This window comes from Myotis lucifugus, unplaced genomic scaffold (genome assembly GCF_000147115.1).
Source record: "Myotis lucifugus unplaced genomic scaffold, Myoluc2.0 scaffold_192, whole genome shotgun sequence".
NCBI classification, from domain to species: Eukaryota; Metazoa; Chordata; class Mammalia; order Chiroptera; family Vespertilionidae; genus Myotis; species Myotis lucifugus.
The window spans coordinates 1,410,253-1,425,076 of NW_005871240.1; the positions used below are offsets into that span (position 1 = coordinate 1,410,253).

Below are 14,824 nucleotides of genomic sequence, written 5' to 3' on the forward strand. Positions count from 1 at the left end.
CTAGTAAGAAGATTGAATCAGCATTAAAAATTTCTCAACAAAGAATAGCCCAGAACCAAATGGCTTCACTGGAGAATTCTACCAAATCTTTAAAGTAAAACCAATGTTCTCAAAAATCTTCTCAAAAACTGAAGAGGAGGAAGCACTTTCAAACTTATTTTATGAAGAAAGCATTACTTTGATACAAATTCTGGACAAATAGATGATGTGAAAATAAACTAAGGCCAATAGCCTTGATAAGCATAGAGGTAAAAATCTTCAAGAAAATACTAGCAAACTGGAAAAAAATTACCTAATTAATTAATTGAAAAAAACGATACTAATAAACTAAATTCAACAGCACATTAAAGGATCGTACTGTGGCTAGACCCTGTTATACTGGTCAGTGAGCACAGCTGCCTTCTATTCTCAGGACTTTAAAGAGTTTTAGTGAGGTGGTTTTTACTTTTTACACCTCCTTTATTTTCTTTTCCTTTGACTGCCACAGGGATGGAGGCTGGGATGTGATAGTATATATGACTCACATGAGTCTCTAAGTAAGTTTCCAATTCCCTCTGAATCTGAATCACTATTCATGAATCTAATTTATGTGGCTAGACTCACACTCCCCTTGGGTAAGCTTGTTTTTGATTTCATGTAAATATCTTCAGTGTTTCCCAAGTCTGCACCCAGGATGCATATTGGATAGAAAATTCTCTATTCCAAAATGATGGTGGAGTAAGTGGAAGCTACACTGATATTCTCCCAGGACCAAACTGGAAATAAAGCTAAAATACAGGAAAACTACTCTGAAAAATCTACTGAAGACTAACTGGAAAGAACCATGATAACCAAGGACAGAAATTGGAGACCTCATGGAGACTGGTAGGAAGGATGGAAGTGTGAAAGAGCTACAAACAGCAGATGAAGTTCTGGACAGTTATCTCAGCTGTGGGTGGTTCCCTCTGAGAACTCTTGGGTCTAATCTCCAAGCTGGGCTCCCCAGCCCAGAGCACCAGAACTGAGAAAGGTGCCCACATAGCATCTGGCTGTGAAAAGAAGCAGGGTTGTCTGTCAGGGAGAGAGGGCTGGAAATGCAGGCACCCTCTTAAAGGGCCAACTCACAAAATTTCATGTGCAGCCACTCACCTTGGGCTTCAAAAGAGGTAGGGAAGAGTGGACTATAGCTATGTGATGATAAGCCAGAATTGGGGGATCTAGGGTTGGAGCTCAGAGGGCAGCCACCCGGTTTCTTATGCAGAATCATTCCCTGAAACTATGGAGGATATATTTGTCCAATGGACCTTTGCTACCCAGGTGGTTTTTGCCAGGGGGGAAGCAGTTGCCCCACCCTGTTGGAAGACCTCTTGCCCTACTCTGTGGTCAATAGCCTGAGGCTAATCAAGATGAATAACAAGCAGACTTGAGGCAGAGGCAGATATTTGGAGGCTTTAAGTCTTTGCCTGATCTCCTTCTGGGCTGGGGCTAGGAAAAGCAGAACCTGGTGCCTATCTGGGTCCCTTCCAAAGGCACCCACCCCAGCAGAGGGAGCCACAAGCTGTGGATTGCTGATGTCTCCAAACAGGGTACTCAGGGTCAGTCACAAATTGCTTCTGACATTGTTTTGCACTACAGTTTGGGAGTCATAGCAGATCTACCAAATACATAGACACATACTGAAGAGGCAGCCAAAATGGGGAAACTAAAAACCAAGCCCCAAATGAAAGAACAAGATAATTCTCCAAAAGAAATGTTAAACAAAATGGAGATAAGAAATTTACCAGGTATAGAGTTCAAAATAATGATGACAAGGATTCTGAATAGCTTGAGAAAAGATATAGTAATTATGAAAAATGACCAGTTGGAAATGAAGAGTGACATAGTACTAATGAAGAACACATTGGAAGGAATACACAGCAGGTTAAGGGAAGCTGAGAATGAGATCAGTAAATTAAAAGACAGGGTAGAAAAAATAACTCAATCAGAGAAATTAAAAGGAAAAAAACAATTAAAAAACAGAACAGCGAAAGAGAGCTATGGTTCACTATGAAACGTAATAATACTCACATCATAGGAGTGACAGATGGGGAAGAAAGTGAGAAAGTTATAGAGTATGTGTTTGTGGAAATAGTTGCAGAAAACTTCCCTCACCTAGTGAAGGAAAAAGTCACACAAATTCAGAAGGCACAGAGAATCCCAAGCAAGAAGAACAAAAACAGGTCCATGCTCAGACACATCATAATTAAAATGTCAAAAATGAAAGAGTCTTAAGGCAGCCAGAGAAAAACAATTTGTTATCTACCAAGTAGCTCCCATGAGGCTGTCAGCTGATTTTTTATCAGAAACTCTATAGGCCAGAAGGAAATGGCATGAAGTATTCAAGGTAATGGAAAGCAAGGATCTGAAACCAGGATTACTATATCCAGCAAGATGAAATAAAGAGCTTCCCAGACAACAAGAGGCTTAAGGAGTTTATCACCACTAAACCAGTACTGTAAGAAATGCTACAGGGACTGCTGTAATGAGAAGAAATATAGAGAGAAAGAACCATAGGCATAAAAAATTAAAATGGCAATAAATAAGTACATATCAATAATAATCTTAAATGTAAATTGATTAAATTCTCCAAAAGACATATGGTAGCTGAATGGATATGAAAACATGATCCAAATATATGCTGTCTCCAAGAGACCCACCTCAGAACAAAAGACTCACACAGCATGAGAGTGAAGGAATAGAAAAAATTGTTTTTCCATGCAAGTGGAAATGAAGAAAAGTTGGTGTAGCAACATTCATATCTGAAAAAATACAGTTTAAAATGAAGGCCATCACAAGAGATAATATAGGTCACTACATAATAATAACGGGAATGATTCAACAAGAGGATATAATCCTGGTAAACATATATGCACCCAATATAGGAGCACCTAAAGATATATATATCTGTAATATGCAAATGAGGTTGAGACTCCATCACAGTCATGACCAGCTCAGGAGGAGGGGCCAAGCTCTGCCCGAGCCTGAGAGATCAACACAGAGGGGCCCCTTCTCCGAGCCTCTACAGTGTGGCTGGGGGCAGGCCCTCAGTGGATACACACACACACACAGCGCCTGCTCCCAGCCTCTGACAGGGCTGGGGGCAGGCCCCCAGAGGACACACACACACACACACACACACACACAGGGTGCCTGCTCCGAGCCTCTGTGGCGCGGCTGGGGGCAGGCCCCGAGCAGACACACACACACACACACACACACACACACACACACGGGGTGCCTGCTCCAAGCCTCTGTGGCCAGACTTCGGCTTAGGCCTGCTCCCCACAGGAAGCGGGCCTAAGCCATCAGTAGGACATCCCCTGAGGGCTCCCGGACTGTGAGAGAGGGCAACCTGGGCTGAGGGACCCCACCCCCCAGTGCATGAATTTCGTGCACTGGGCCTCTAGTATATATATATATGTGTGTGTGTGTATGTGTATGTGTGTGTGTGTTTAAAACTTCTAGAGGACTTAAGAGAGAGATAGTCAGCAATACAGTCATAGTAGGGGACTTTTACACCCAACTGACTTCACTGGATATATCTTTCAGACAAAAAATTAACAAGGAAACAGTGACTCTAGATGACACACTGGATTAGATGGATTTAATTGAGATTTATAAAACATTTCACCCTAAAGCTGTAGAATATACATTCTTCTCAAGTGTACATGGGTTATTCTCAAAGATAGACCATATGTTATGACACAAAACAAGTCTCTTCAAGTTCAAGAGGATTGAAATCATATCAAGCATCTCAGATCACAATGGCATGAAATCAGAAATCAACTACAGTAAAAACAATAAAAAATATGAAAACATATGGAGGATTAATAGCATGTTATTAAACAATGAATGGACCACAAATTAGGTCAAGAAAGAAACCAGAACCTTCCTGGAAACAAATGTAAATGAGCACAAAACAACTTAATCTCTGGGACACAGCAAAAGCAGTTTTGAGATGGAAGTGGATAGCACTACAGACCTACCTAAAAAAAAAAATTAATAATAAGCCATTTAACCCTACAACTTAAAGAAGTAGAAAGAGAACAAGAAAGGCCCAGTGTAAATAGAAGGAAGGACATAATAAAGATCAGAGCAGAAATAAATGACATAGATACTAAAAAAATACAAAGACCAATGAAAGCAAGAGCTGGTTCTTTGAAAAAATAAAAAAGAATGATGAACCATTACTCAGACTCATCAATAAACAAAGAGAGAGGATACAAATAAATAAAACCAGAAACAAAAGTAGTGAAGTAACAACTGATACTACAGAAATACAAAGGATTGAAAGAAAATACTATCAACAACTATATGCCAACAAGATGAGCAATGTGGATGAAGTGGACAATTTCTTAGAAAAATGCAGTCTCCCAAAAATGAATCAGAAAACCTGAATAGGGCAATAACAACTGATAAAATTGAAGCAGTAATCAAAATACTGCCAACAAACAAAAGCACTGATCCAGACAGCTTCACAGGGGAGTTTTACCAAACATTCAAAGAAGAACTAACATCTGTACTCCTTAAACTATTCCAAAAAATCCAAGAGGAATGAACACTTCCAACCTCTTCTTATGAGGCTAGCATTATCCTAATTCCAAAACCAGATAAAGACACTACAAAGAGAGAGAATTATAGGCCAATATCCCTGATGAAAATATAGGTGAAAATCCTCAACCAAATGATAGCAAATAGGATGCAGCAATATAAAAGATCATACACCATGACCAAGTGGGATTTTTCCAGGGATGGAAGGCTGTTACAATATTTGCAAATTAATAAATGTGATACATCACATAAACACATTGAAAAAGAAAACTCACATGATCATATCAATAGACACAGAAAAAATAATTCAACAAAATCCAACACCTATTTCTGATAAAAACTCTCACCAAAGTGGGAATAGAGGGATCATACCTCAACATAATAAAAGCCATATATGACAAATCTACAGCCAACATCATACTCAATAGGAAAAACTAAAACCATTTCCCCTAAGAACAGGAACAGGGATGTCCGCTATCACCACTTCTAATTCAACAAAGTACTGGAAGTCCTAGCTACACTTATCAGAAAAGAGGAAGAACATAAAAGGTACCCAAACTCTCATTGTTCACAGATGACATGATATTGTACATAGAAAACCCTAAAGACATTTTAATGATGTTAATTATATTAATCATTAGATTCAATGCAATTTCTATTAAAATACCAGCAGCATATTTCACAGTCCTAGAACAAATACTTCAAAAATTTATATGGAACCAAAAAAGTGCCTGACTTGCTGCAGCAATCTTGAGAAGTTAGAACAATGTTGGCGCTATCACAGTACCAAATATCAAGTTATACTTAAAGCCACTGTAATCTAAACACCCTGGTACTGGCACAAAAACAGACATACAAATCAATGGAACAGAACAGAGAACACAGAAGTTGATCCAAGCCATTACACGCAATTAATGTTTGACAAAGGAGGCAAGAGCATACAATGAAGTCAAGACAGTGTTGGGAAAATTGGAAAGATACATGCAAAAAAATAAAACTATTCCACCAACTTACACCATACACAAGAAGAAACTTAAAATGGATAAAAGACTTAAATGTAAGTTGTGAAACCATAAAAATCTCAGAAGAAACCATAGGCAGCAAAATCTCAGACATCTCTCCTAGCAATATGTTTGAGGATACATCTCCAAGGGCAAAGGAAATTAAGGAGAAAATAAACAAATGGGACTACATCAAAATTAAAAACTTCTGCACAGCAAAAGAAACCATCAACAAAATGAAAAGGGATCGCACTGTATGGGAGAAAATATTTGGCAATGATACATTTGATAAAGTGTTAATATCCAAAATATATAAGGAACTCATACAACTTAACAAAGGAAGACAAGGAATCCAATTAAACAATGGGTAAAGGACCTAAATAAACACTTATCCAAATGGGCATACAGATGACTAAAAGACATGAGAAAATGCTCAAAGTCACTGATCATCAGAGAAATGCAAATTTAAATGACCATGAAGTATCACCTCACACCTGTCAGAATGGCTACCATCGATGAAACAACAAATGTTATGTGCTAGGGAGGATGTGGAGAACAGGGAACCCTAGTACACTGCTGGTGGGAATGCATACTCATGCAGCCATTATGGAAAACAGTATGGAATTTCCTCAAAAAATTAAATATGGAACTGCCTTTCTACTCAGTGATCCCACTTATAGGAATATATCCTAAGAAACTCGAAACACCAATCAGAAAGAATGTATGCACCCCTATGTTAATAACAGTACAATTTATAATAGCTTATATCTGGAAACAGCCTGAGTGCCCATCAGTAGATGAGTGGATAAAAAAGCCATGGTACATTTACACCATGAAATACTGTGCAGCTGTAAAAACTCTTACCCTTTGAGCCAGTATAGAGGGACCTGGAGAGTATTAAGCTAAGCAAAATAACCCAGTCAGAGAAAGACAAGTATCTTATGATCTCATTAAAGTGGAATCTAATGAACAAAATAAATTGATGAACAAAATAGATCCAGAGACATAGAAGCATGGAATAGACTGAGGAATCTCAGAGAGAGGGTGGTTGGGTGGGAAGAGATCAACCAAAGAATTGTATGCATATATTCATGACCCATGGACCCAGACAATAGAGTGGTGAAGGCCTGGGGTAGAGGGAGGGGATGGGCTAGAAGAGGTCAATTGTGGAAAAGAGAAGGACATATGTAATACTTTTAACAATAAAGATTTAATAAAAATCAATAAATTACAAAAAAATCAGTTTAAAGGTGCTAAAAAAAATTATCTGCATGAGAATCCCTGCTGCATAACAACACAGAACTTTCCTGATAATGAGATTAATGAAGTAAGGATATTGACAAGTAGTTTCTTCTTTTTTATATTGACTTTTAGAGAGAGAAGAAGGGAGAGGGAGAGAAAGATAGAAACATTGATGAGAGAGAAACATGGATCACTTGCCTCCTGCACACCTCCTACTGGGGATCGAGCCAGCAACTTGGGTATGTGCCCTGATCAGGAATCGAATCTTCAACTTCTTGGTGCCTGGATCGACGCTCAACAACTGAGCCACACTGATCCGGCAACAGCTAGCTTTTTTAAACAGACCAGAACAAAGGAGCAGCGGCTAAGTGCTTAAAAATAATAAGCTATAAGGTTTTTTTTCCTGTTTTTGAGAAAGTCTGTATTGGTATTTGTCTCTAATTTACAGCATATGTTTATTTAGTTAAATGCCATAACTAAAGCATAGCAAATGCCATTTCCAAACTATATTTCTTTTTTTAATGTGTTATAGTAACTTACCTTTTATTCTTCCTTATTATTCTTACTTATGAATCAACATTAGATTGTATTCTGTTGTATATGTTGTTTGAGCCTATGCAGATTCTCATGACTGGGTTTTTCTATCCATTTCTCAGTTGTGGGTGTTGACTCCTAATAGGTTATGTCTGTCCCCCTGGCTGAAGGAAGATGCCAGGAATTTAAGCTTTATCACCACCACTACCGCAGGTGGCCCAGCCCCCTCCCTCCTGTGGGACAATCTCTGTTGAATTCACATCTCAGAGCTCCCTGTATGATCAGGTTAAATCTGGATTCTAAAACCACAACTTTTCATAGCCTCTTGCCTGGTCCTGTTCTGCTTCCCCCTTTGCCTACGAGTTCCTCCTGAGCACACTTTCTCAGTAAAACACTTGCTTCAGAAATTTCAGCACACTATGTTTTATACATGTTGAAATCTAAATAAAATACCCACAACTAGCTATGTGATCAATAAAAAGGCAGGATAAGAACCTATTATAGCTTTTATAGAGAGTTCCTTGAGCTATGTATTTTCTCTCAATAATATCCTGTTAGGCCCTAGCCAGTTTGGCTCAGTGGACGGAGCGTCGGCCTGTGGACTCAAGGGTCCCAGGTTCGATTCTGGTCCAGGGCATGTACCTTGGTTGCGGGCACATACCAGTAGGGAGTGTGCAGGAGGCAGCTGATCGGTGTTTCTCTCTCATCAATGTTTCTGGCTCTCTATCCCTCTCCCTTCTTCTCTGTAAAAAATCAATAAAATATATTTAAAAAAATAATATCCTGTTAGCACTGTGTTGCATTAACTTGATGTCTCGCTTATATTTGTTAGCATGGCATTGCATAATAGCTTTAGTTTTATGTGTGAGAAAAAGTACATAGGATTCTGTGATTAGTAGGTCTAAAAAATGTTTCATCATTTATTACCTCTGCTTAGAACTCTGAAAATATAATAGAAAAAAATCAAATATTTTCTGCTTTCTGAAGTTTATTTTTAATGAGGTATCATTATATATTTCTGTCTTCTCAGTTTCTACTGTGTCGGGTCTTGAAAGAAATAGCTAGTTCAGCTAAAGCTTCTATTTGTATTTATATACAGAACTTTCCTTCTATGTCCGTATCAACATTTATATCGAGATGTAATAGACTGGACAATCGAGAAGGAAATAGGAAACATTTCCATTTGACTTTTCCTTCTGTATGGAGCTGAGCCCAAACAATCAAATCTGGGGTTCCCTTGTTAGGATCCCAACTTAATTGTTAAAAACAAACAAACATGCCTGTAACAAGTTTATATAATTTACATCTTGGATGGGAGAAAAGGCATATCTGTGCTCAAAAAAAAGTGTCATTGAATCCCCAGTAGTTTTAGGTTACAAATGGAGCCCCTTCTGTATTACCCCAGAAAACCTTTAACAGGTCTGAAACCTAAAAATAATCTCAAAATAGCCCATTTAAAATTCAGAATTCAATAAGTCTTAAAACCTTACCTAACTCTGAAATTAATGTTAGTTCCCTCCAAAATAATTTTAATATCAGATTCATTAAATGATACTACCCTTTCCCTATAGATTTACAATGCTTTAAATGCATAAAATTTTAAAACTTATTTTATCAACTCAAGGTGCGGATACAATCTCTTATATTTGCACAAAGTCTTTACTAGTAGTCGTCTGTCATTGTTAATAGGAAGTCCCTATTCCCGACCCTCTTCAGCCACTTCCTACTTTCCAAGGACTCCAGACTATTTGGACATGTAAAGGGCTTATTTGAACACATAAAGGCATCCAGTACATTGAGAACTAGTGGGTTTGATCAGTTCAGTGAGTCCATTGCTTTTGGTTATGGTTCACAATGATGTCACTTTTGAACATAGGTCTGCATCATCCAGAACACTATTATTCTCTGCCCTGGTGATACCCTTAATGGCCCCGATCCCTGCCAGGCCACTCTGGTGTCCAGTTCTTGAATTCTAAGATTATATATTGAAATCATACTCACCAGATCACATTTTCCTCCTGATGATGCAGTTTCTTACATGGAGTAACAAGAAAAGCATTTCAGGGATCCATGCATAGGAGAATGAGGTATAGTGGTAAGATTTATTGGAGAAAAATACAGGACTGACCCCAGGTGCCTGGTGTCTCATCCACAACCAGATGGCTCAGAAATGTCTCACTATGGAATAACTCCAGTCTCTTGGGCCACAGACATGCCCTTGTCCTCACCAAGCCCATGAGGATCAGGGCCCAGAGATGCAGAACTTCTCTGTGTCTCATTTTCCCCATCTGCACATCCACCCCAAGTCTGCATTTGGGTCACAACCTGTGCTGCACTTGGGCTCAGCGTGGCTGCTAAGCCCGCACAGATGCTGTGAAGAGAGAGTGTATGAATGAGTGGGCAAACAAACAAAACCCAGGCCTTGGTTAAGCGTCCATTATATTATCTCCAGTTTTGGAAAGAGCAGGTTTTCTTTCAAACTAAACAGTCTCTTTCCTGGCTCTTTGTGGGCTTATGCTGGGCTCTCCCCTGTGCCATCTTCGCTTCTATTGCACATGCCTTATAGTAGAAGGACTTCTCTCTATGCCATCTTGGTCTCTACTGGGCATCCCGCAACAGAGGAATTTCCCCTTTACTTGTTCTCCTTCCACCTGACAATCTATCAGAATGGGCCATTGTCCCCTGGGGAGATTGGAAAGTCAGTGCTTCCTGCCCACTGAGGGAAACAAGATGTTTATCCCCTTGGCAGAGTAATGCTGCAATCCCCTGGGGTATCTGGAAATTCTAGCTTCCTAGTCAATCTTGTTTAATTAGATATCTGCTCCCTTCTCTTTCATTAATATCTAACTAGCTGCTTACACTAATACTTTGAGACCTATATTTGGGGGCTTAGGTCTAAAGGGCATTGGCAACTTGCTGTGATGGAACCTGTCCTCCAGGACTAACCTGCAGCCTCCTATGCTGATCCCTTTTCTCCAACACAGATTGCCTTTCCTCATAGTGAGCTGCCACATGGGAATTTCCTGTTTTCCTACCAAGTAAAATTAGGCAGTCGACCCTGGCAGCCTTTCATAAACTTAAAATGTGGGAGAAAGCACATTCCTTTCATCTCAGCACAACCATTTCCCAGTAGTCCCCTGAAATCCTTATAGCAATTATCTGACCTCATTTTCATAATGCATGTACTAAAGGGTAGCTCCTATTAAGGCATAGGAAACAGTGAAAAAAGAAGTCCTGTTGCACTGTTTCCTCAGTTAGATGCGTTTTCCCATAATAATGAAAATCCACTTTAAGGAGATTTGGTCTATTTTTAGACAGAGTTCACTTTGGAAGATTTTTATTTCAACAGCTCCTCATTACATGTCTTAAGTTCCTTGGCAGGAGAAATCCAGTTTCTGGATAATCTATTCTGCTCAATTGAGCTGTAACTTCATAGTACATTTTAATATTTAGTAAGTCTTAAACTACTTAAATGTGTTTTTTTGTGTATGTGTGAAGTAGTCTAAAATATTTAATTTTTTTTCATTAGCTCACGCTGTAAAATACACAGCTAATGTACCTGTACGTTTAAATAACAGTCCAGTTTGCTACCAAATGTTACATCTGATTGGAGAGCTAAAGTTGCCCAAGTTATCATTTGACCGTGAATTCATGTATTTCATCCCTGTTCCTTTGGATGTAGCAAGTGTGATGGATGTCAACGTTTTACCTCAGAGTTATTACAGGTAAATGCTTCATGTGAATTTACCATACTTTCTTCGTGTGCTTTTTTGTTTGTATTTGTTATGAGTCATGACAATGTCTAACTTGTTTCTATAGTTGGAACTATTAAAATATTTAACTGTACATTTAAGTTAAATTACAAAAAAGCCCACTTAGTTACCTCACAGTTAGTCATTTAATTTTTTTGTAAGAATTATTGTTATGCCTGTCTTTATGGTGTAAGAAACAAGCTTAAAAACTCAGGGCATTGGTTTTCTATTGCTGTGTGACAAATTTACACAAACGTAGTGCCTTCAAACATGAATTTGTTATCTCAGAATTTCTTTGGGTCAGGAGTCCGGGTCAGTTTGACTGTGTCCACTGCTCATGGTCTCAATAGATAGAAATCATGGGATGGGCGACAGTCTTCATCTGAGGCTCAGTCCTCTTCCAAGCTCCCTGGTTGTTGGCAGAATTTATCCTTGTAGTTGTAGGACTAAGACACCATTTTCTTGCTGGCTGTTGGCAGGGATCACTCTCAGCTCTTTAAAAAAAAAATTATATATATAATGATGACAGAGATGTAATGGTTGACAATAAATGAAAATTATTCAAGTTGGAAAGCATAGGACAACTTTTAGTTTCTCAGCTTGGCCTGCAAGATATAATGAGTGCTTACTTATGCTATGGAGCTTGGTCTAAATGCCATTTCATGAGAGAGTATAGTTAAACTTTAACTTGACAACTTTAGGATTTGTTGTTCTTTCAAGACCCTATCTTATAAGTAGAAACTAACCTCGGTTGCTCAAATAGGAAATAAAAGTGGCTTAAATTATTTTGTGCTGCCCTAGCTGGTTTTGCTCAGTGGATAGAGCGTCGGCCTGCGGACTGAAGGGTCCCAGGTTTGATTCTGGCCAAGGGCACGTGCCTGGGTTGCGAGCTTGATCCCCAGTAGGGGGCGTGCAGGAGGCAGCTGATCAGTGATTCTCTCTCATCATTGATGTTTCTATCTCTCTCTCTCTTCCTCTCTAAAATCAATAAAAATATATTGAAAAAATTACTTTGTGCTAAAATGCATTATTTATTACAAAACTTTATCTAATATATAAATTAATATTTTTAGTCTTTCAACTTTGGAATTAATGTATAAATGTATCAATTTAAAAATGATCTCAAGTCAAAAGTTGAGCCAAATATGGTACAATAAAATCAACAGCATTAATAACTTATCCAGTGACACTTAGATAATTAGCGACAGAATATGATTCAAGCCTGATTTATAAATTACTTTTTCATGTTTTATGCAATTAACCATATTGGTTTAATTTTGTCAAGTTGAGATCTTTCTTACTTTTGCCAGTTAATTATCTGAATAATCTTCATTCTAATTAAAACATTATAAATATGATTCCCATTTGTTAACACTTCATATTTGCTATAGGAGTCTACACATATAATAAAATAAAACAAACTAATATGGTTAAATAATATAGATCACCAAAAGTTATCAAGTATTAATTAGATTTAAAAGTGAATACTACATACTATGTTATTCAAAATTACAAACATTTTAGATTGGCTGAATAATTTAGAGATATATAGTGAAATATGTGAACATTAAGTGACATTTTTTAGTAATGATTTAAAAATATTCATTATATATGTGTATAGTGCTTAAGAGTATCCATATTTAAAAAGAAATTATGTGTGTATATTAATCTGTTAATATTTAGTCTACATGTGAGAAAGCTCTAGCTATTAAAGTAATTTTTGGTAAATTTTTGTCAGGATATATTTAAGGGCAATACTACTTATATCCTGGCTGTGGTGAAAAACACATTGTATTTAATCAGGTGTTTTAACCTTCTCTTTTTAATCTTTAGAGGACAAAAGGAACTTTTGATCATCTTATGTGGTTCTTTATTAAAATAACATTATAAATCATATTATGACCAGAAAATAAAAGATTATACAAAATATCTTTAATAAGTGTCCAAGATATTATAAATATTTGTTTTAATTTCTCTAATAATCCCCAAACAGAGGAAAACACATATAAAGCTAATTACTTGCATGCATTGAGCTAATTTTTTTTTAAATTTCAAACAGAGAATCAAGTATAAAGGTTGTGATTCCCCCAGCACAGCTTCTTGGTATTGATGAAGAGGATCACCCTCTTACTGTGAGTTTTCCAAAAGGCACAGTCATTGAAGCCTCTCTTGATGGAATTAACACTGAGCTCATCTGCCGCTTTAGCTTCAAATCATCTAAACCTCTGACAATTGTCACTAATGTTCTTTTCTGTGATGACAGAGATTGCAGGTAAGATATTTAATTATAGATTCTTTTGTTTCTGACAGTAAAGAGGAAAAGGGTTATACTATTTTACGCTATTGTAAAACAGTCAAGGAGAGACATCTAAAATAATGATTTTGGACATAACAATATTTTAAAAGTTCCAAATGCAGCGTTGCTCTCATGAGAAACTAGTGGTCACCAGTGTAATGTATACAACTAGGCTGCGTGGGTTTGAATCCTGGCTCTGTTGATTTTGGTGAAGTTACTTAGTCTTCTGCGGCTCTCAGTTTCCTCATCTATAAAATGAGGATAACCAATCTCATCCTTAATCATGAAAAATTTATTAAGTTAATACTTATTGAGTAATTGGACAGGAATTGCCACAAAGCAAATGTTAAATAAGTATTAAATGAAAGAGAGAAACATCAGTATAATGAGTTTCTAAAATGTTGATTATTTCATGTTGCTTTAACAGGCTCAGAGAAAGTCAAATACAACTTGGTGGAATCATATTTTTTAATTTCTTACCTTTTAGGACCAGATATCCCCCTTTTACATTATACCCTGAGATGATTTCATTTACCAGTGAAAAAAGGCTAATGTGTACAGCAGTAAAATTTGTTAAAAATGTTTGTTGTGAGAAGTAGCTTTGGAGTGAATTGTACACTAAAGATTTATGTCAATATTCTTATTCTATGTGATACTTTTTTAACTTTTAGTGGGATTATTACTATATCATAATATGTATTACTAGAGGCCCGATGCATGAAAATTCATGCAGTGGAGGGGGGGGTCCCTCAGCCTGGCCTGCCCCCTCTCACAGTCTGGGAGCCCTCAGGGGCGGGAGGTGACCCGGCGATCAGGGGAAGGGGACGGCCCATCACACCTCTGCTGCTGCCACTGCCAGCAGTGCAAGCCTCGGCTGGCACTGGTTACCTGAGCCTCGGGGGGCCTCGTCCAAGGCTTGCTTGTACCTCGGGCTGGCCCTGGGCGGCTGGACAGCCGATAGCCAATGCTTGCCTGCCCCTTGGGCCAGCCCTGGGCACCTGGGAAGCTGCCGTCTGAGGTTTGCCTGTGCCTCGGGCCGGCCCTGGGTGGCTGGGGGGCTGAGGGGACTGGGGGACTCTGGAGGCAGGCGCACGCCAAGGCCTGCCACCCTGGCGGGGCTGAGGGGACTGGGCGCCACTATCTTGTGACTGTGGGTGCCGCCATCTCTGAGGGCATGGCAGTCAATTAGCATATTCCCTCCTTAATGGCTATGGGAACCACAATATTTGAGGGCGGGACAGTCAATTAGCATATTCCCTCCTTATTGGCTATGGGAACCACAATATTTGAGGGCGGGACAGTCAATTAGCATATTCCCTCCTTATTGGCTGTGGCTGCCACCATCTTTGTGATGGCATGAAGGTCAATTAGCATATTCCCTCAATTATTAGATAGGATTAGTATACTATGTAACATATAATACCAGAGTC

At 38.4% G+C, this 14,824-nt stretch overlaps 1 protein-coding gene across 1 annotated transcript in view; it reads left to right on the forward strand.

Annotated features, from left to right (window-relative positions):
* CFAP47 (cilia and flagella associated protein 47) overlaps positions 1-14,824 on the forward strand; it is a 425,326-nt gene that overhangs the window by 117,391 nt on the left and 293,111 nt on the right. The window contains 2 exon segments of the mRNA XM_014462850.1: positions 10,876-11,071; positions 13,158-13,370. Coding sequence (XP_014318336.1) covers positions 10,876-11,071; positions 13,158-13,370 — 409 coding nt within the window.